Source organism: Sinohyriopsis cumingii, unplaced genomic scaffold, assembly GCF_028554795.1.
Source record: "Sinohyriopsis cumingii isolate HCF-2022 unplaced genomic scaffold, ASM2855479v2 utg000622l, whole genome shotgun sequence".
In the NCBI taxonomy this organism is placed as follows: Eukaryota; Metazoa; Mollusca; class Bivalvia; order Unionida; family Unionidae; genus Sinohyriopsis; species Sinohyriopsis cumingii.
The window spans coordinates 6,035,110-6,059,980 of NW_028315918.1; the positions used below are offsets into that span (position 1 = coordinate 6,035,110).

Genomic DNA, 24,871 nt, shown 5'->3' on the forward strand with positions numbered 1-24,871 from the left:
GTTCCTAAAGACTGCATTTGATATATGAATATCAAGAGGTGATCGATACTTACCTCAGTACCTAAAGACTGCATTTGATATATGAATATCAAAGGTTGATCCATACTTAACTCAGTACCTAAAGACTGCATTTGATATATGAATATCAATGGCTGATCCATACTTAACTCAGTACCTAAAGACTGCATTTAATATATGAATATCAAGGGCTGATCCATACTTAACTCAGTACCTAAAGACTGCATTTGATATATGAATATCAATGGCTGATCCATACTTAACTCAGTTCCTAAAGACTGCATTTAATATATGAATATCAAGGGCTGATCCATACTTAACTCAGTACCTAAAGACTGCATTTGATATATGAATATCAAGAGTTGATCGATACTTATCTCAGTACCTAAAGGCTGCATTTGATTGCAAATTTCTTTCTAGTAACTATATATCATTAATGAGTGCATTACCTACACTAGTAAAAACAAATACCATCTCAAAACAACTGAAGAAGAATAAACTTTTACTCTTGTTTATAAAATATGGGCAAATGATACAAATGTTGCAACCAAAAGCTTATAAAAATGATCACCAATCCAGAGGTGCATCTATCACATAATATTTCATAGTGCTCACAGCCAGTTAAACCTATGAGTGCTTACTTTTTCAATGCATAAGGACTCTTTTTGAATCCTTCAGTCATGACTATGAAACTATAAAAATACTTTTTCCAAGGAGGTTAATGCCCAGTTCTAACTGGCCAGATCTTGCATAGTGACATTTGTACTGAAAATGACTTCAACATGTATTTCAGTGTACAAAATATCAGATTTATTTCATTTTTCTATGTTTTTCTTCTGATTATCATGCCTCCTATTGTCTCAATACGTAACTTGGGTCTTTGGTCAAAAGTATAGATTGTGAGATATAGGAACACGTCTCAAACATGAAGGTTTAACTTGAAAATTTCTTGTGCTAAATATAATAAACCTCAAAAATTACTTCACACGAATAAAGACACAAGAACAATTTTATATCAAAAGAGAAAAAAATTATAGGTAAATGAAATTAGAACCAAGTAATCAAAATAATTTTATTTTGAAAAAAATATTAGATGTGATATTACTAAACTGTTCTTGAAGCAACACATCATTTGTGCAAGAACTCTGTGGAGGAAACAAAAATCAATTAGAGCTTCATCAGAATCGTGAAAGCAGAAAACACGGTCAACAGTGCTCTTTGTCTGTGAAAAACATGGCAGCAAACAAGATTATTAATCGATTTCATCAGCTGAAAAGATGCAAAATCTGTGATAGTATAAACAACAATCAAGTGAGTATTTAATAAGCAAGAACACATGCATGGTGAAAAATAAAAACATGTGACCATAACATATTTAAACATGACAAACCGGTTTACCAAAAGTATGCATATTTGCAATCTGACCATGATTCAACTTATAGGTTGACTATCAAATCACTCATCAACTATTCTCTCTTTCCTGACACAGCATCAACCATCCTTTCATACAATGGACTCTGCTGACTTAGCATCCATCATCTTTTTACAGAATGGACTCTGCTTACTCAGCACTTTTTATGCAGAAAGGCATACACACGATGTATATTTCATGTGCAAGGAACTGTACTATATTTGTGCATTCATTGCATAAATGTTAGTGCAACATGTGAATATTTGAGGTGAAGCCATAAAGCCTTGAGGTGCTATAGGTGCAGTAGTGTCAGCTGTTTCCTCTGTTTTAGGTGCCTCCCCTTCACCTGGACCCTCCACCTTCTCACCCTCTGTGGAGGTTTCCTCCTCCTCCACCCCCTCTCCTTCTGCTTTCTCCTCCTCTTTTTTCTCTGACTCAGACTTGGAGACATCTGTCTCTTGTGTTGTCCTTGTGTCTATGTTGTTAAGACATTGTAATATGATAACAACATTAAAACATGAACATCACAAATGTAGAAATGTGTTAACCCTGCCAAGACATGGAACAAAACCCTCAGGCATATATCAATATATATCTGAATAATTATAAACAGGGAACATGACAAATAAATGACACAAAGGGAGCTGTTCTACTCCATTCAGTGATTCATTGATTGCCATTTATATTATTAATTGCCAGTTATATTATAAATTTATATGATATCTTAACTGTCAAAAAATTACCTCAAAGTGTGAGATGCATAAAGTATTATACATGCTTTCTCTGGTAACTGTTCAATTCAGTGCTTTAAATACAAAGATATATATATCCACAATTGCTCAATATAAGATTAAATTTAGTGTGAATTGTATATCATACATCAACTCACCCTGAAGATTAAAAAATTTCATACACTAAAACTCTTGACTAAAATTCTGAAATCTGATTTGATCTAATATTTCAGAATTTTCTGATTGGATATCATCAAATCCTTGACCAATCAGATCTCAGAATACTTATATCTCATTGGATAACATCAAATCCCAGACCAATTAGAGCTCAGAACATTTACGTATGATTGGAGGACATGAAATCCCAGAACAATCAGATCTCAAAATTCTGAGAAAAATCTAAATTTGAGAATGCTTTCAGAATCTTGGAGCCATGAATTATCTAGATTAAATTGTCACTACAGTATTTCTCCCATGAAAAGAGTTGGGGCTAAAGCAAAAACAAATTTGGTAAAAATAGGGTAGTGTGCCTGTTATCAAACACAGATATCTACAATAAATATTATCCAAAAATTTTTTAAATGGATTTGTTGGGATGGGGGATGCTACTCAATGGGCATGGGAAAATACTGTATATAAGCTCAACAGAAACTTCTTAAATTATTGAAACAAAACTAACTACATACACTTAAACAATCATCCTGGAGTTAGGTTTAATGTAGTATTCTCTCTCAAAAACTAAGCCATTTCCTATTATATTAAAGCTGAACAAGCAGTAACCTTAAGTGAATTATACATGAAAGTTGGCCCTAAATGTTATACACTGACCATTACAATGCTGGTAGTCATAATGACAGAACTTAATGCAGATAGCATCTACAAAGATATCTTATAGCAAAAGAAGCAAAGAAAATAGTAACAAATATACTTGCTTAGAAAGTCTGGTCCAACTGTGAACTGCATAGACCCTTGTCTGCCATCACATGATGTGCTAGCAGATGTGGGTCTTTGAAGTTTACTAGGAACAATCAGTGGAACAAACAATATAAACCCTCTTCTGCCAGCACATAAGGCAATGGCAGATCAGGGTCTATGCTGTTTGCAGTTTTAAAAAAAAACAACTTAAAAGCAAGTATAAATGGTATGTATTATCAAGCCTAGCACAAGTCATTTTCATATTACAAATCTCCCTCAGTATAATGTACCTTGTTATAATGCAATTTCAGATATAAAATGGTAACACTATGGACCCAATGACCAGAATCATACCAATGTATAACAATACTGGTTGAAAGAAAACATTAAGCTTAGCATTGTATTTTATTTCCTTTTCAAAACACAATCATTTAACAAATTTAGATAGCATCATTTCTACTATACATGATCTAGTATATAATGTTATTCATAATATAACAGTTTGTTGTGTAACATAGGTCCCTCTATAACATGGTTTGGTACATAACATGGTTGCTGACCATGGGCTACAACTACCACATTTTAACAAGGGAGAGTTGTACAAGTAATGGTGAAGAAAATATGAAAAAGTATGACATGCAAAGTAAATATTAAAAAGGTTACTGCAGAACATTAAATATTTTATGTATAGTAAAAAGCAGAATTGAAAAAGAAGATATCACCCTTGAAGAAAAAACTGTCAATTTAGACAAACATGCATGTCATGTAATTTTGTTCAAAGTGACATTTTGACCAAAATGATTTATCTTTGAAAAAAAGCACCCCATAAAAAGAGGAATACCTCTGAAAGTTTTGCATAAAAATATCTGGTGAAATGACATACCATATTTTAGATGTATTAGTCTTCCAAAACAAAACTTTTGCTCAGAATCAATCATAAAAGAGGAAAATTGGCCAAACTGCTCAATGGCAGAATATTTCAATGGAGGTCAAATAAATAAAATTGAAAAACTGATTGAAAAGTTTAAGAAGGTGAAGATTACAAAAAAATAAATTAGAATTAAATACTGTAGAACATAATCATTATCAGCTTTCTGAATGGTGGAAAATGTTATTGGATTAATAACATAAAGATATGCATGAAATATTTTTAGATTTCAAGAAAACTGAGTTTGGAAATTAAGATGTGATCCTGGAGAAAGCTTAGAAAACTATATGGTAAGTTACAGGTAAAGTCCTAAAATGCAAGCAGGAATGGTGCCATTAGCCTTCAACTCATGTTTTAAAGTTGTTTTTATTTTACACTTGCCAAAAAACCACTATAATCAGGCTGCATCTTCCCCACACTATCAATCACTCATCTGTGCCTCCTTACATTTTCAGATAAGAGTGAATGTTTGAACTTTGCTGTCACAAGAATGGAATGAAGAATCTCTATCATGAAATCATGTATACACTAATTCCTTGAATGTATAACAAGGTATTGTGAGTTAGGTTATTGCTGAACATCATACATGATGTGCCAGCATAACTATCAGTGTCCACACTGATCATTCAAATTTACTAATAGAAGAAATCAGCATGGATCAAGATTGGTTCATGCATTTCATGAAGGGAGTGGGGGGGGGTCAACATCTTACTATCATAACAATCACCACTGTATAGCTCTGACCCAATAGGGGAACCGAGGCCAAATAAAAAATATCCCACATACAGGTACTTGGCAGCAGACAGTGACAATGTTGCAAAGCTTGGAGTCTGTTTTATTTGAACCTAATATCTGATGCCTTTTTTCCTGACTGAAGTAAATTCTGGTGCAATCAGGTGGTTATATCTTTCAAAACCATGCTGACTGACATTTAAGTAGTTTCAACAGTGAAGGTAGCTGAGGAATGTTGAAGTCAGCTGAACTATAGGTACAATTTCTTTAATGAATCTAAATGTCTGATCACATCCAACAAAAAGTGATTAGACAGTTTGGTTTTGATGAAAAAAATAAACTCGAAGTTTAAATTCATTTGGCATTCAACAGCTACCACCACTTTTCAACCAAATGAAATTGTGCTTCACAATGGAAAAACTGTACAGTAGCAAAAGGTATGGCAAAACTGTACAGTAGCAAAAGGGTAATTTCAACATTTCTTGGAAATAAAGCATGCACAATTCATGAAATTTGTGATTATTGCTGCTCTTTTTGTGTCATTATGCCCAAACAAATTAAAAACTTTTTTCCTAAATTTTCAATTTAGCAGAATTTTTACAATCATGCATCCTAGACCCAACCAAGAATCCTATATGAATCAATTTAGTGTTTTGCATATGAATCCCATGTACCTGACCCACAAAAACTTTAATAATGAGAAGAAAAATAATACTGCCATTGATTGCAGAAAAATTAGACTTGTATCTAAGCATACTAATGCAGAAGAGCCAGTAAAGAATCACCATCTTAATCCCCCATAAACACCTTAGCAACCAAACATTCCAAACAAACACTCACAATCTCAACTATCTGAACTTGTCCATTTAGCAACACTGCACAAATGCAACACTACCTACAGTTCTAGCCTATCCTATGTATACAAAAAGTGATCTAGCACAAAGTAATGGAAAAGAATATATTTTTTAAATAATTTAGAGCAACAATGAAAAAGTGCTGTATATCATCAGTGCATGGAATGTTTAGCAACACTTAAGGTATATATATCTTTATATATATATATATATATATATATATATATATATATATATATATATATATATATATATATATTGGTTTAAAATTGAATGCTTTGTGTATACATAATACAAGATCTATATATAAATATACAGAATGGATTTTTTTAAAGGCAAATTTTAAACTTTCTTCATACATCTGGAACTGATTAAACAAAATGAAGACTTGAATATTTAATGAATCTCACCTCTAACTTCATAGACTACTTCATAATTCATGAAAGTATTGATAAACATAAGTAAATAGTATACATGTGATTGTGCAGTACAAATTGCAAAGGGTGACAATGGCAAATAAATTCAACACAAGACATTGTGAAGTACTATACCTAATACTAGGTGACAGTGAGATAAATACTTTTGCAGCATTATAATGACAAGAAAGTATTACAAAGAACAGTTTAAAATGAAAATAACAAGGTGCAAAGTAACAATGAACAAAGAACTAACAATGTTTCAAACTGAACCCCAAATCATTGGAAAAATATACATTATGTGCATATATAGCAATGCCATGCAAAGCTGCACAGCTAAATAACAATGCATGCAGAGGTGTCAGGCAAGGTGCTCTCTTACCATCCTCCTCATTTGCCTCTCCTTTATCATCATCCTTCTCATCTTCTTCATCTAGTCAAAAGGTTTCAATTAAATGTCAATTGCTCATTCTTATATCATTGTAGGATTAATTAACTTATATCACTGCCTCTGTTTGCCATAGTTTGATATCATTCTTAAAATTTTACTTCTAAAATCTCCTTTTGCTCTCTTGTATCTTTTGCATGACAAATGCAGGAGGGGATTTAATCTAATAGAAAGTGGCACTTCCCAGTAAGTAAATATCTTTTTCAGCATGTACTGGCATTATCTATTTATTTTCACATACCAGAAAAATGATTTTGTACAAAATAATATGAAAATGGCCAAGTGTTTGCTTTAATTGCTGGAACTAATAGATAAAAAAGTTTACATAATTTCAACATATTAACTTTGCCACTGATAGATCATCAAATTTTAACTTAAATTTAAACTGTTTATTGAAATTTGTTCACTTCTAATATATTAAAATCAATGAAAGTCTATGATAAAGACACAAAAAGTTGCATGCATATATATGAATATTCAGAAATAGCTTCTCTAAAATTTAAAATCTTTTAATTTGCATGAAAAATTATATGAAATTATTAACAAGAGGATCAAAGCAAATAATAATGAGCTTCTTATTTAAGAAACTGGTTTAATTGCATTGTATATTTTATAAACACCTTGCCAAGTCCAATGTAAAGTACCTTATATAAATTTTAATAAATTATAATTAAACAGTTAACTATTAAATTCATCTTTCTGAAATAGCAGACTTCAGCATTAAAGAATTAGTACTGACAGATGTATAGCCTGTCATGGTTGATGAAATAATTGTTCAAGCTGTACCAATAGTTTTGGTATGAATGATGAACAATGATTTAACATCATTAAGTAGGATGATCTGATTCAACTTTATAGAAAAGAAACTTCTTCCAGTAATTTGGCAACAAATTTTAAACCTGCCATGAATGTTAAAACAGAAGTTATCTTCGAATAAATAATCTGATGGACCTTACTGCACCAAATGATAAATGCTGAAAATCATTTTCACACACTTTATTATCAAAGAAACAATGTGAATAAAAAATGCTGCAGTATCACTAATTTTCACGGTCAACAATTTTCATAGATTTCTTTATTGTCCTGAACCACAAATTCAAAGACCCGATGAAAAATTAGCCACATATAATATATAAAAAAATGTAAAACCTCATGAAAGCACTTCTCATTTTATCCATGCATCAGGTATTTGTTGATGCTAAATGATAAAATTAAATAGTTACAAATACGCAAACTTTGACAGGTAAACCATTAATTTAAGTACCCACAACAATATCTCTTTTGTAAAAACCATGAAAAATAAGATCCATGAAAATAAATGCTAATACAGTACAATGATGTGTACAAAAAGAAATGCTTTCTGATGTTCACAATATAAAGCTTATACTGAAGCTTTAGATGAGTAGCAATATAATTATAAATATACTAACATCAACTGAAAAACATGGATCTTTCAATAGCAAATGTAAAGGGGAAAGAAAGTTAAATACCCAAGGAAAAGATACATGTTAAAAAATGGTAGATACAGAAGAATTAGTAGTATGATCATAATTATTATTATTATTATTATGTATAATCACTAACTGAATGGAGTAGGAGACCAAAATCCTTTTAGTCCTTCAGTGATGTCCACTTTCAAAATGTCAACACTTATATAATATGTTACACTGAACCTCAGATTTAATCAAATACATTGAGCTTGTGAAATAATGTTGTTCCAGCAGCAGATTAAAAAATTAACTTCACCATGAAACAACACTAACAAGCATGATAATTAGCAGCATGAAGTTACATTATATGGAACTACAATGTGCATAGCTGTGTCATTCTATATGATAACATTTGTGACAATTGTGACATGAAGTTACAGTATATGGAACTACAATGTGCATAGCTGTGTCATTCTATATATAACATTTGTGACAATTGTGACATGAAGTTACAGTAACTACAATGTGCACAGCTGTGTCATTCTATATGACAAAGTTTGTGACTATTGTGACATGAAGTTACAGTATATGGAACTACAATGTGCATAGCTGTGTCATTCTATATGATAAAGTTTGTGACTATTAGCAGCATGAAGTTACAGTATATGGAACTACAATGTGTTTAGCTGTGTCATTCTATATATAACATTTGTGACAATTGTGACATGAAGTTACAGTAACTACAATGTGCACAGCTGTGTCATTCTATATGACAAAGTTTGTGACTATTGTGACATGAAGTTACAGTATATGGAACTACAATGTGCATAGCTGTGTCATTCTATATGATAAAGTTGGTGACTATTGTGACGTGAAGTTACAGTATATGGAACTACAATGTGCATAGCTGTGTCATTCTATATGATAAAGTTGGTGACTATTGTGACGTGAAGTTACAGTATATGGAACTACAATGTGCATAGCTGTGTCATTCTATATGACAAAGTTTGTGACTATTGTGACATGAAGTTACAGTATATGGAACTACAATGTGCATAGCTGTGTCATTCTATATGATAAAGTTGGTGACTATTGTGACGTGAAGTTACAGTATATGGAACTACAATGTGCATAGCTGTGTCATTCTATATGATAAAGTTGGTGACTATTGTGACGTGAAGTTACAGTATATGGAACTACAATGTGCATAGCTGTGTCATTCTATATGATAAAGTTTGTGACTATTGTGACATGAAGTTACAGTATATGGAACTACAATGTGTTCAGCTGTGTCATTCTATATGATAACATTTTGTGACAATTAGCAGCATGAAGTTACAGTATATGGAACTACAATGTGTTTAGCTGTGTCATTCTATATGATAAAGTTTGTGACTATTAGCAGCATGAAGTTACAGTATATGGAACTACAATGTGTTCAGCTGTGTCATTCTATATGATAACATTTTGTGACTATTAGCAGCATGAAGTTACAGTATATGGAACTACAATGTGCATAGCTGTGTCATTCTATATGATACCGTTTTGTGACAATTAGCAGCATGAAGTTACAGTATATGGAACTACAATGTGTTTAGCTGTGTCATTCTATATGATAAAGTTTGTGACTATTAGAAACTGGCAGCTAAGTGTTGTGTTATCTAGGTGTGACATTATACATCAGCGACAGCAGGATGATTATTGGATATACAGGTGATCTACCTTCAGCCTCTTTCTGTGCTTTGGCTTGAGCCTCCTCCAATAGTGCAGCTATCAGATACCAAAGGCATACAACATTTAGTGAGTGACACATAATATCCAGTTTATGTAAATGCATGTAATCTTCACCAACAAATTGTTCTCCATCACTTTTCTGCTAATTTTCTGACAGTATTGGCTGCAGAAGAGAACAACCATACAGCCTCAAATTCTTTGGTGGACAATCTGTACACATGTCTTAACAGTTTGAAAAGGAGTTCAACCGCCACTTTATAGATTAGTGGTAGATTCAGAGAAGGATTGCTAACAAGCAATGAGTGTTTGGACAAATTGGATGCAATGGATCAAAGAAGGAAGATTCAGGATGCTGCCAGGGTAAAAATAGCACTCTGCATCAATGAATTAATTAGTTACATGCCATTAGAATTATAAATGTCAGAAAATGATAAAAAGTAGTAAAAAAAACAATTTGCTGGTCTACACATTATATATGTATATCATATGGTCTCATTTTCCAGATAGGACTAGTATAAATTAGACAAATCAATATTTTCATTTACTTTTTAAAAGGTTTACAGTAAAGTTAATAGTCATTTTATCTTTGCTTTAAATATGGTAGGGGAGAGTTCAGTTATTGAGTTCTGTGTCAGAAAATAACTGAATCCTATATAGGGTTTAGACTCAGTGTGTACTGTATACACTCATCTACTCACAACACATCACCTTTCTGTATGAGATCATACATTTGAAATCATGTACTGCCAAATCATGAAGCAATTAAATCATAAAACATATAGTGCATTATCATTGTAACAATTGTGTTTGCTGACAATATATGAGATTTTTTATTACACAATTACGAGCATCAGTATTCAAATGTTTTGATGACAGTTAAATATAATCTCGTTACAGATTAATTAGCAATATTCAATAAAACCTAAAAAAAAATTCTCATGCAGAACTATACTTCTGCAATGTGAACATCCTCAACTGAATTACCACTGCGAAGATTCAATGCTGCTTTTATATACATTTTTAAATATGCCTAAGTGTTACACACTGAACATTTCATAATAAAAGCATATAGTTTATACTGATGTAACATATGTGCAAACATTAAAATGCTTCTCGGCTATGATGCAACTTCCAACATCAAAAACAACACTGCAATCAATAATGAAACAAAGAGGGTGATCATGTTATTATCATCTGGACATCCAGTTCTAACATTAGCCAATGTTTTCTGTCATAATTAACACACAAATAGGACAAATGATGTGATCATGACCCTACAATTTTTGTCCTCTCATTGTACCCTGCAACAACAATCATGCATTTACCAAAAAGGCACACACCTGTCTGTGGCAATCATTCTATATTTACTCACTTATGTACACTTTATGCATGAAAACAAGGCTTTGTAGCAAGTAACTGTAAGCTGTAACTGAATATTATGATTTTAGTAACTGAAATAAACATTAATGCAACCAAAAAAAAGCATGGTCAAACTGAAATGTTTTATTTCTAAACGGTGATGTGCTCTTCATTGTCCATCAGTGTAACATGTTACATTCCTCTGCATGCAGTAGTGTTTAAGAAACTTACCTGACTGCAAAAGTTAGTGCAGTTCACTGGTGCATGAAATACAGGTCATAGTGACCTAGCTCTGACTTAAAGATGTAATACTCCATATGATTCACTAACATCCGAAGTTCAATGATTTTGCAGGTAATAGTGTCTGAGAAACTGGGCTCAACACTGCAGCAAGAAATATAGATCAATGTGACCTAAGTTTGAAATAAGGGAGTAACACTGATAATGAAAACTTTATCTGCAAACTTATGTAACTTTATAAGTAATTATATGTCTGAAAACTGAGTCAAGGTATCACAGTGCATTACACCATGAGACATATATTACAGTGACCAGGTTTTCATTAAGTTATGTGACTTTGCAAGTGCCAGTGAGGGGCCCCCGAGTGGCTGAGTGGTCTAAAGCGCTCTCCGTTACGGACCACTGCCATCTCACCTCTGTCTATGTAGGTTCGAGTCTCGGATTTGGCCAATGTTGGTATGTGAGAAAGCTTGCCAGTAGCTTCTCGAGGATCGGTGGTTCTTTCTGGGGATTTCCCGGGTTCTTCCTCCACCATTAATACTAGCCGCCATGTATAGCCTATCGTGTGCTGAAAAATGGCGTTAAACCCTTCAACAACAACAACAACAACAACTGCAGGTGCCAGTGTCTATAAAAAAATTGAAATTACATGCACACCTTTACCTCAGTGTTGACACTATATGTATTGATAAAAAGATTGACAGACAGGTGGAAAGAAAGACTTTCATGCAGATACCATTCCATAAGCTGGAATCGCTTTACAATTTGGCATACAATCCAGCCAATAAATAAGAGTACCATAAATGGCACACTTTATGTCCACCCCATGTTTAATAATGCTCTGTGTAGGCACCATTAGGGTATACTTGACAGTGGGGACTATTGACCAATGGGTCTAAATGACCTTGATCTTTTGTCAAGACATGATGTCTTGAACTAAATTGAATATGCAGAAACCATTATTTTCTTATTAGACACACCATGACCATAACCTCTGGCATTTAAAGCTCAGAATCAATGCATTTTTTTTTTATTACCATGAGTGCAAGTGATCTACAAAGTTTGATCAAATACTTAACAAAAGGTATTCTGCAAAACCAGTTCTTTCAGCCACAAGGATCCTAACCTTTGACCTTTTGAATCCAAATTAATCATGCCCCTTCCATACCTTAAGCACAAACCCTCCAAAAACTTAGTCAATGTACATGGTCTATAACTAAAGATTTTATACAAACATAAACATTTCTTCTTTCAGTCACAGTAACTCTGATCTCTGACCTTTGCTGCCCTCAAATCAGTAGCTTTTTTCTGGTGCAGTGTGTCTGCCATACACAAAATTGGCTGCTAACTAAACCTTGTGTGCAGAAACCACATTTCTTTTTCAGTCACCCTGAAGATGACCTTTGACATCAAAATAAATAGGTTTTTTTCTCACCCAAGTGCAAGCCACTGACAAAGTTTAGTCTGGATCCATGATAAATAAGTAATGTTATTGTGAAGGAACCATTTTTCATCTTTCACTCACCTTTGAACCCCCAAATCAATAGGCACCTTCCTTATGCTAACTGCAAGCTATTTGCAACATCTGGCAACTGAAGATGGTGGAGAACTCAAGTTATAGTGCAAAAATATTTTTCAATTTACAATCACTGTAAATCTGACATTTGGCCTTTTGATGTTGAAATCAGTAGGGTTCTTGCTTACCCTAAGTGCAAGCTACCCACAAAATTTAGTAACTGTAGATGACAGACAACTTGAGTTATTTTGTGGAAATGAAATTGGTAATGGAAACAGGGACAGATAGATGGAAAACACAACAACATAACATACTCTGCCTTATAGCAAACATAAAAGCTCAAAGTCATAGCATGAATCAAAAAACAATTTCTCATCATATGTAAGTATGCCATACTACATGAGATGTGATGAACTAATGATAGCACCACTAACATACATAATTCTGCCAGCATGTCCTTGATAAAAGTTTCAAGGTCATAAATCTGATAAAATACTAGTAACATCATCTGTTTTGAATTGGTTAAGCTACAAAACATATATGAATGACAAAAGAAAATCACTTAAGCCTAGGGCTCTGGCCAAATATAAATCTTTACAGCCAGGCTAATTGTGAAGGAAAAGAAGAAAAAAATTATATACTGAAAGACAGGATATTAATAAATATAAAGTGACTTAAAAGCTGGAACCTGCAAATGAGTTTATAGACTGCATGAAAAAATAAGCATTCAGCACCTTTCTAAAAATACAAATAAATTCCAGAATAAAATAATAAATCAACGAATTATTACAGATAAAAGAATGAGTTAAAAAGTCATGTCTTGAAACAATGACTCTGAGGTGAATTAGAACATACAGTAACCGGTAGATAATTACACTATACAACTGTACACATGTGAACAAAGATATGAAACTTATTATGTGGATATAGTCATTAACTTATTTCATTTTATTTTAGCTCATGAGAACTAATAGTGATCTGGTATCAAATGATTAAATGCTCATTTTTGCCCGTAGGTGCAAAACAGAGCCTTAATGGAACATCTCTCAATGTAAAAGTGGCTCCCATGAATATAATTATAAAGACTGAGCTCTGTAAATGGCTATTAACAAATAAATTGCCAACTGCCTGAACTGTAAGTCAAAGAAAAATAAACTTAGCTAATCACAAAATGTAATCTGAATCACGATATTCAGAAAATGAAGTCACAATGACCCAATCCTGTCTGAACATTATAAAACTCCTCAAGACATGTAAAACCTAAATATGAAGTTTACATGGCAGGCAATAATGTCTAAGTTACATGGCAGGTAATTATGTCTGAGTTACATGGCAGGCAACAATGTCTGAGTTACATGGCAGACAACAATGTCTGAGTTACATGGCAGGCAACAATGTCTGAGTTACATGGCAGGCAATAATGTCTGAGTTACATGACAGGCAACAATGTCTGAGTTACATGGCAGGCAATAATGTCTGAGTTAAATGCAAGCAATAATGTCTGGGGAACTGAGCTACGAAGGCAAACACTAATTTAGGTGCTCACCCTAAACTGAACAAAAGACAGAGAGACTCAGTCTGACTGATTGATGGACAGATGGATGAGCTAAAAGACATATCAACTTACAGAGTGGATTTGTTCTACAATCCAGCCAAGAATGTAACATAAAATGTAAACCTAAAATTTAAACCCTCTATATTGCAATTCTGCCACTGGCAAAGTAACACATGTCTTGGCATCTGATGAAGATGAAACAATTACCCAAGTCATCCAATCAAAAGAAGACCTGCCCTATCAATTAATATAAAATGCCTCAAAAATTGCTTTTACCTTCAGCAGCTTCTCTTGCAGCTTGCTCTGCCTCAATCTGCTCCTTGATCTTTGCCTTGACTTGGTTGATTGCATTTTCTGTAGCCTCATCTCTCATCTGCTTCAGGTTCTTTCTCTTCTCCTCCTCTAACCTGGGCTTTATCAGTGCATCCATATCAAGAACCTGCAATATTACACAAAGGATGAGAGTTGTGAAGATGTCATCACTGATGTAAAAATAGTCACTGCACAATTTTATAAGTGTATCTGAGCATGATGAAAATTATCACCAATTATAATTAATTTATCAAACTGTCCACAAGGCATATTATACAACAGATGCACATGACCAACATCTTACTGTGCCATTTGCTGTGTAAATTAGAAATAAAGGTTTGGTTAAACAAAAAAGGAAAAAACTGATCTTGTTACATGTTTATTTACCAACATAAATCAGTAACTAAATGTACAACACATAAATATATAACAACCATATATAAATATGATCATAATGTTTAAATGACATCTCTGACACCTGAAAATGATGCCATTGTGAATGATCGCTTGTGAAATGTTAAGTACACCAGTCCCTCATTAACTCATGCACAACAGGGTCCAAAACAAAAGACCATTGGATACAAAATGCTCAAGTTGAAAGAGGACTGCTGAACAATTAGGAAATGGGTGGGCATGAACAGTGACAAGTGTGTGTGGACTGGGGATTGGGTGTGGTAAATGGTTGAATACTTGTATAATAAGCATGTCGGTAAGAATTGTCAATAAAAATAACTTTTCTAAGGAAGACCTCCTTTATTTAAAATACATTTGACTTTTTATATATCTAATCTCTGAAAAATCATTTCATGCATTATACCAGGTGGTTTCAACACACAACACAGTAAAAAAAATGTGGCATACTATGTCATTCCCTTTTGCAGGTCAATGTGGATATATTCTAATGTTACTGTAGAGTCTGAATAAAACAAGTCTTTATTTTTAAAAGCAACACATAATTTTAGAAAATGAGTATGTCAAAAGTCTATTTTATTATTTATATTTTCATAATAGTAAGATACTGATGCTGCAATGTCTTTGCAAGTTACAGCAAAATTTCTGCTCATCCTTAAACAAAACTTTGAGTGTCAATTTTGGAATTTTACGTTCGCTATAAACTTTTGTAGTCATTTCTCCATGAACAGCATCTGTGAAACTAAACTTTCCATGTACCTTAGTTCCTTTGCTTTCATTGATCACACTGATGAATAAGCATGAAAAACCACAGGTTACTGTTAGATACTTTCAGCATGCTATACGTACTTCCTGTATTTTCAGTCATTGATTAGTAAATTGAAATGTGTTGGCTTAACACATGAGTAAGACTGCTAGCTCTTATGCAAATATGAATTACATGCAATGTAACTTTTTTATATTCTACACCCTTTACTTGATTTGATGCAAAAGTCTAACATGACAATAAAGTGCATGTCAATAGTACCAAGCAGCCAACGCATACACAAGACAGAAATCAAAACATAGTTGGCATTTAGGTTGTCACAGAAATGCACATGGCATCACTGTGACAGCAAATTTACACATTTTACATTTGAATGCAGAAAGCCATATTGCATTTATGATGATTACACTGAAAACAAATAAAATGATAAAACTAAAGCACAAATTTCACTTGATACGATTTATTTAACTGGTATTTATTTCTTAAAGTATTGACAGCTGTAGGCATTAGTGCCATTTTAACTAATTGATATTTTGCCATGTATTGTTATTTACAGTGTCCTGAGAATTGCTTTTCTTAAAAAAAGAAAATGTTCAAAAATATACCAATTTTATTAAAATTCATGAATTTAATTTTTTTATTGTGATTTTATTCACCTTTGGCAAATATGGGCCTATTGTGGTATTTTTGAAAATAAAAAAATGCGATCCACACCAATCTCCATATTATAACAGGTTCACGAGTTATCTATACATACTTTAACAAAGAAGAGGTATATTTAACAATCAAACAATTATTATTATCACATAAATAAGGGTCCCAGAAATTGAAAATCACTTTGCATATTATAGACTAGTGTGCATTTTATCATCCAGGATTATTAATAAAAGTATATAATGCTTATTGCAGAGCAAATTCATTATGAACCTTCCCTGGTGTTTATCAAATCTGAATCTCTCCAAGTCTTTGCTGAGACACAAACATACCTTGGCTCCATATTTCTGTGCAAGGAGATGAGAGAATGTGGTTTTGCCAGACAGTGGTGGGCCCAGAACAGCAATTTTACATGGCGGACGGGGCTGAGGAGGCAATAAGTAAGGTCTGGGATTCTTCAGGAATTTTTCCATGGCTTCAGCACTTGATAACACATACATTTTGTCCAAGAAACTGAAAGAATGAATAAGGATTTCCTCATAAAACAAGCACAGCATAATCACAGCCAAGACTATTTTACAACCACCATGTACGGTAGTAAATGTAATACAATGGGGATGATTTAAAGTAACTAATAGAACATTATAACTTCAGCTTTTTGCATTTGGAATTAATGGTCAGTGTAAAATTAGAGAAAATTGGATGGCACTAATTTCATCTTGATTCATTGCTGCCGGTACCAAAAATCTGAAAATACATTAAATAGAAAATAGCATTTTCCCCTCAAGTACATTAAATAGAAAATAACATTTTCTCCACAAGTACATTCAATAGACAATAGCATTTTCCCTCAAGTACATTAAATAGAAAGTATAATTTTCCCCTCAAGTACATTCAACAGACAATAGCATTTCCACTAAAGTACATTAAACAGACAACATTTTTCCCCTCAAGTACATTAAATAGAAAATAGCATTTTCCCCTCAAGTACATTCAATAGACAATAGCATTTTCCCTCAAGTACATTCAATAGACAATAGCAATTTCCCCTCAGGTACATTCAATAAAAAATAGTATTTTCCCTGAGGACATACAGCATGCAATATAGTTAACATTAATGACTGACTTCAAATGTTTGGTATGTTTCAAAATAAGTAAATACACATGTATGATGCGAGTCCACTATCTGTAATCTAAACATATACAATGACAAAAAACTAAATGCATTTACATTTTGTCATATTTTCATTTTTTTTAAAACCAGTATAGTATTTAACTGTTTTACTACAAAATTTTGCAGAAGTGTCTTGATTATCTAATGCAAAAGATAATTGATTTTTTCAAGAATCATCACCAACTGCAAAGGTGATTAGTAAATAATAATAAATACAAACTAACTTCATTTATCAAAAAAAAGGTTTTGTGTACTTGGTAAAAGTAGCCTTGTCAGAACTGATGTATTTGGACTAACAACATGTATAAAACATACTGATATGCACACTATGCACACTATCTGAAACTATGTGATCTCTGTGATCCACATGGTCTTAAACATATAATTAAAACCTATTACTTCTTATTTACAATCAAACTCATCAAAAAATTGCTAATGTGAAGCCTCCCAGAAAATCTGTTTGAAGTGAAATGACTAATGGAAATTAAAGCATATCTATGCTATAAGGATACCATGGTCTGATCTTGGGGAGGTATTATGTAAAACAAAATCAGTCAAAACCTACTCATCATCCAACTCAGCTAAGACCTTTTTAAGACAAAGCTTCCAAGCAAATCTGATTGTTAAAGTGAGCACATCCATTCTTAGTCTAGCAAGGGCCTTAACTCTAAGAAAAACATGCAAATTGTGCTCACTATTTAATTCGTTGTAGGACACTGTCAGCACGTTTCTGATTGAAATTAAAGAACCAAAGAGTATGCTTCATAAGCTAACAGGATACCCATTCTGGGCAAAATCCTAAGATATATATGCAAAATACATGTGCAAGTTTTTTCACAACTGGATGGATATTAATTCTGCGTCCCCATACTGATGTAAAATGAGCAATACATGTTAGACCACTTCTTCATCCACATGATCAGCAAAATTCATACCTGACAGCCAGGTCTGGCTTTCCGGGAATAATATTTCCATCATGGAGAGCCACTGGGCAGTGACGTAGCCACCTGCTTCTACGCCATCTGAATCGTGGAGCCACCATTTGCTTTGAACCCAGATTCCTCATAAGCTCCTCTGTTTCTATCTCCTCTGGAAGTTCTTCTTCTTCTGGGTCATGGAGACGAAGTGGAACAGCAGCTGGACGCAGGACAAAGCAGTTCAAACGCTGCATCAGTTGCTATTCAGTAGAGAAGATAAAGTTCAGTATTAAATTACAATTAATATCTTTCATCATCATATATGTCACTGTGCAGTATAGTGAACCATGATACCTGTTCTATGAGTAAAGGTAAGCAAGGACCAAGACAGGATTTTCTGAACACTTCAGCACACTTTAATTATTAACCAGACTATACCAGGTAATCCACTTTTGCAAAATTAAATCTTATAGTGCTGCTCGAAATGATGTGGTCATTACATTTTGACATCATCAATACAACATTTTTTCCCTAGATCTATCATAGCTCTATGAATGTTTAAAGATGTTGAACATAAATGGCCTGGTTGCATCTGGCTCTCATTAAATGATAAAAAAGAAAAAAAGTATGATATAAAATTGTATTAATCAGAATAATAAATTCAGTGAAAGGAAATGATATAGTCAAAGAAAAATAAAAGATTCATTTGAACTCTATAATTTGATCACCTGCTGTAAATCATCAATGCTTGCTCTGTTTTGGAAAGCAATGTGATCTCAATATTTGTGTCATACTGAAACATTTTCTCACTAACATGCAATTGTCTTTGTATGTTTGATAACAGGAGTCTATGATCTTCGACATATCTTCAAATCAATGACAAATTTCTAAAGCCAGAGAAAAAGTTAGCCAAATGTGGTACTGAGGCATTTAATGGGAGGATATTGCTGACACTGTACCAGACCTGAAAATCTGCCACTTTTTCTTGTAAAACTTTCAAGTAAAGGATCATTCTGACTTGGACATTCTCTCTATGATAAAAGATTCAAATTCCATTTGAGGCAACGCTCTCCTGACAAGAACCAGGCATGAAGATGACTATTTAGGCAGAGATGAAACAGCCATGACCATAGTTAATTGGGCGTTGCAGGATTTTCATGGAGATGTCTATCACTAGATCAAGCATATCATCCACCCAGGACTTGTCCCAATTTAGAGACGCAATCATAATCATTTTGCATTTCTGATCCCTCATTTTCTGTACTATCTTTGTTACTAGACCTTTAGGGCAGGGGGAGGATGGGAGGCTGGTGATTAGGCATAGCCCCCAAACCCCTAGTAACTGACTGCAAGTGGCCCAGGTTTTTTAGTCTAGGACTGGGGACATAGAAGTGGGCAATTTTTTCATGTTGGAGAAATGCTTGACCAAGACAGGCATTTAAAAAAGCAAAAAATATATGTCAGTTGTGCTGGTCCCCCTACCCCAACCCCAGGCTGAGGAGATAGCCCACCACCACTAGGTTGTCCAACATGATAAGAACTGTCTTCCCATAAAACTGAACTTTCCAGAAATGAAATAAATTTACTGTGGCCATCACTTTTAGAAAGTTTATGTGAGGAGGTAACTCCTCTAGCACCCACTTGTCAATGGTGATGATGAAGCTGGACAACAGGAGGACTCCCCAAACAGATAACTGAAGTCTGTGCTGTTATGCAATATTCAGCCTTTAATATTTTTACTACTGACTGTCTGTCAATTGCAGCTTAGACTAAACCAGTCTGAATGAAGGCATACACTGCAAGGCAAGCTTGGGACAGTTCTCATGCTGCCTGCTTCCACACAGCTTCTGTTCTACCAACAGTATCAGCATACTGATGGTATGAGACCAACGTGACAGATTAAATGTAAACCGCATGTATAAACTGAATGATGTTGCTCTGTATTTGGATACAAAAATGGTGTTGAAATCATTTGTGTGTGCAAAATGAATTAAGTAAATTTATCTACATTGTGGGACCCTCTTGTGAAAATTCACTGCTACAGACATGAATATTATTCATGATGCTGAACTGAAGGAACTATAGCATTACATCAATTATCTGGATTCCACTGGAATTTAGCAGAAACATTCAAGAAATTATGTTACTTTGTACACAAGCATACATCCACACACATATATATTTACCAAATACTCACTGAATTTAAAAGTTTGTTTTTAGTTTATCCTGAAGATTGTATCAAATCATGTTATTCACTTTGCTATTTTAACTGGCAAGAGTTTTCTGTATAAAGGAACCCAAAGGAAGAACAAAGATAACACACAGGCCTGTTGAGAAGATGTACTTTTAATAAAGGGAGGAAGAAACAAGTATTGTATAGACTTCATTTGAAGTAGTTCAATAACCACTATTCCCACTGATCCATATTTCTCTCCCTCTTAACATGAACTAATGGTGTATGAGTAACAATGACAACACTTCAAACAACATCCACCCATCACTTGACTTGTAAACATTACAAATGAAAATCTCACAGCTTAAACCTTTTTGTGTGGCATAGGCAATAAAGTACACAAAAAAACGTGTGTGCCCTGAGGTTAGAAACATATTGTAATGAAAAAACAATACAAACACAGTATGCTGCTTGTATCCTATGAATTCATGTATTTGTCTGGCATCAATTTTCATCACATTGTTAAAAAGGCTTCTTTGTTTGTACTTAAATTCCTGGACTGGAAAAGAGATCCAGGACTTACTATCTCCATACAAGATTATGCTGTCTGGGTACTTAAATTCAATATTTGTAGAAATCACAAAGCCCATTCAATTTTGGTCTCCCATGACAGTATTTGCTGATGAAAACCTTTGACAGCATTATTATGTTTTTTTAATTCTAGAGAATGCACCTGACTGAAAGTACTGTTTTTAACCTTTGTTTTGATTATGTTTATCATAATATAAAACAGAATGCTGACCTTGTGAAGCATCATAGCCGTTTGATTGGCATCCATTTCTATGAGATACTGTTGGTCATGATCTGCCATGTAATCCTGAAAAAGTTAAAGAATTAAAAAAAACAGGCAATAAAAGCTACTTAAAATAACCTTTAAAATATACTCAGTTTAACCAAAATATAAAAGCTTAAAAATTGTACAAACATGCCATTATATAACAATATGCTATGAAACAGCTTTGCAAAATTTCTAGAAACATGACATATTTTCATACTACAGCAAAACCCCTCAAAACAACCTGCAGTATATAGTAATGCCCTCAAGAACAAAATTTTTAAAAGATTTCCAACGTTTTCCATCTTTAATAAAATCATTTTTTTCTTCTTCAGTACCAAAACCTCTCTATTCTCAAAACTGAAACAAATTTTGATCCCAAATTTCAATTTTACACTTTAAAAAATTCCATAAAATTGAAACTCCCTTCAAACTTGGAAATGTACCTTAGCTGCTAAATTTACACATGGTGGACTAAATTATTTACATTTAGCAAAATAATTCTGTTGTAGGCTATCAGTGATAAAATGTCCCAAGGGCAACAAGATTACAACAATACTTAACACATGTACTGACACATATTAGATCCAACTACTGGCTAATCTGAATTCTTTGCACAATAAAAAATGAGCCAGCTTTCATGGTAAATTATTAATGATTACATGCTTGTAGATCGGCCATTTAAGAAAGATTATGCTTATCAGCTTATTATCAAATTGTTATTGATGCAAATCATTTGTAAACATGATCAATAGAACATTTTTTTTTGCTTTATAATTAAATACTCATGCTCTATTAACCAGGCATGTGGTTTTGCTTTCTATGCTGTACCTATGGTAGCTGACAAAACAGTATTCTAAAAGTCGATTTACTCAACTGATTTTCAGAGGTGAAAAATCATGACATGCACTTAAGTAATCAAGATTGTCACTTGTTTTCACTTGCAAGTCATGATGTCAAAACAACCATGATAAAATTAGTTTGATTAATAGTATGAATCTGCCAAAACTAACATTGAAGAAACATGGAAAAGATTTTGGCATAGGAACAATATGGATTATCCATATTTCTAATAGACTTATAATAAAGTTATAAAAGTATATTGTTCTTTAAATATTTCTCAATACAAGGACTGTATTTATATCTGGAACAAATGTATTTATTCATGTGACTAAATGTGATTTTCAGAAGAGGCATATATTTGTTCAGGTAATTTTTTTATTAAATGTTAAAAACACTGGCAGCTTTCCTAATTAATGCACTCTTAAACACACATATACAAATGTTCCATTACAATTCTTTTCTCTTTTTCTCTCATCAAAAAATGTACTTACAAAAATACATATTTATTTTGCATTTGCAAAATACCTCAATAAACAGAAAACCTCTAAAATCAGAAAACTATATTTGGCCCAATGGGTTTTCAGTTTTGAGGGGTTTCACAACATATTAATGCATATTAATAATTTCACTACATATTAATGCAATGGATTTTGGGGGAAAACACAAGTGAGTGCTAGACTATAAATCCACACCCTCCAATTGCAAATCTGGCACAGAAACCACTGAACCATCTTGGCTCCTTCAGATTTCATAGTACTCCGTGGTAAACCAAAATCAACAGTCACTGATTCAGAGTGATCAGCACTATCTACAACTTGAATGAACCCAAGGAATATTTTGATCAATGTCATAGTGCTCTATTATATGTGGTAATCTGTTATGAGGAACCATAATATCAGTTTGAATACTTTTTGTACAATGTTCATAAGATTTCCTGCATAGTGGCAAGAAGTTGGGTTCACAGAAAAGATTGAATGAAAAGCATTATTTAGTGTTGTCGACACTTTATGGCTTTCAGACCGTTTAATTAGCATCATCACTTAAATTATAGCACCTGATTATCAGTCTCTTAAGCTAAGAAGCTAAGAAGAATGTCACAAATATAGTCCATGCAGCAAAATCAGCCCACTACACTACTAAGATCATGGAAAGTTCCAGCTGCAAAGAGCTCTTCGAGATTACTAACAAGCTAATGTCAAGGAACAAATCTACACCACTTCCAACTGCCTTCTCTCCAGTCGACCTTCTGGACATGTTTGCAAATTTCTTCAGTGACAAAGTACAAACCATTAGAGATAAGCTTGACACCACAATTTCAATTGACTCCTCGTCACCATACAGTTGGGATACAGAATTTGAGCAGCAACCATTAGCAGCATTTGAACCTGTCTCTATGGATTTCATACATACAATTCTGATGAAGAGTGCATCAAAGTCATGTGAACTTGATCCAATTCCAACATCACTGCTGCTTGAGTGCTTAGATCCAGTACTGTCTTCACTAACTGATGTTATTAATACCTCTCTCTCATCCGGGGAATTCCCATCATTTTTCAAAACTGCCATTGTAAAGCTTCTGCTGAAGAAACCAACACTAGATCATAACGATTTAAAGAACTACCGCCCAGTTTCTAATCTCCCATTCATATAAAAAAATCTTACGAAAGGTTGTTCTATCCCAGCTTGTATCTTATCTAAATTCAAACAGTCTTTTTAGCAATGTACAATCTGCATATAGCCCTTGCCACATTACTGAAACTACTCTTCTAAAAGTAGTTAATTACATTCTCTGTGTTGGATAGCGGAAAGATTACAGTCCTCACCCTCCTTGATTCGTCTGCAGCATTTGACACAATAGACCATGATATATTAATTGACCATCTCCAGCATGTATTTGGCATTCATGATACAGCCTTACTGTGGTTCAAGTCCTACTTGGTCAACAGGACACAAATTGTATCTGCAAATGGAATACACTCCAGCCCAGTTGATCTATGTTGTGGTGTTCCACAGGGGTCTATTCTTGGACCTGTTCTCTTCATTCTGTACACTCAGTCACTCTCAAGTGTCATAGATTATCATCCAGTGTCTCACCAATTGTATGCTGATGAAACCCAAATATACAAATCTAGCCACCCAACTGAAGTTGATGCTACCATCCAAGGTGTAGAGAGGTGCATTTCTGATGTGAAATCATGGATGACATGTAACAAGCTGCAGATGAATGATGATAAAACTGAGGCCATTCTGATCACAACACAAAGACTTTCTCATTCACATCGTTTACCTCAAACAATAAATATCAGCAACACTAACATTAAATTCACACAATCAGTATGAAACCTAGTTCTTACTCTGGACAGTACTCTCACATTGCACCAACATGTCATGAACATATGCAAGGCTGCATATCTTGAGCTGAGACGCATCAGCTCAATTCACAAATATCTTTCAGTTGATGCCACTAAACACTTGTGTGTTCATTAGTACTTTCAAGAC

At 33.6% G+C, this 24,871-nt stretch overlaps 1 protein-coding gene across 15 annotated transcripts in view; it reads right to left on the bottom strand.

Moving 5' to 3' along the window:
• Window positions 1-24,871, bottom strand: part of LOC149773729 (adenylate kinase 9-like) — a 117,598-nt gene that overhangs the window by 74,790 nt on the left and 17,937 nt on the right. For 10 of the 15 annotated variants that reach the window (XM_089946210.1, XM_089946204.1, XM_089946205.1 and 7 more), the window contains exons 9-15: window positions 21,497-21,571; window positions 18,540-18,781; window positions 16,763-16,943; window positions 14,564-14,726; window positions 9,606-9,653; window positions 6,388-6,438; window positions 1,713-1,904 (exon numbers count right to left, since the gene is read on the bottom strand). In XM_089946210.1, coding sequence (XP_089802336.1) covers window positions 1,713-1,904; window positions 6,388-6,438; window positions 9,606-9,653; window positions 14,564-14,726; window positions 16,763-16,943; window positions 18,540-18,781; window positions 21,497-21,571 — 952 coding nt within the window. The remainder of the gene's footprint in view (window positions 1-1,712; window positions 1,905-6,387; window positions 6,439-9,605; window positions 9,654-14,563; window positions 14,727-16,762; window positions 16,944-18,539; window positions 18,782-21,496; window positions 21,572-24,871) is intronic. The other 5 variants (XM_089946200.1, XM_089946198.1, XM_089946209.1 and 2 more) reach the window with 5 other exon arrangements.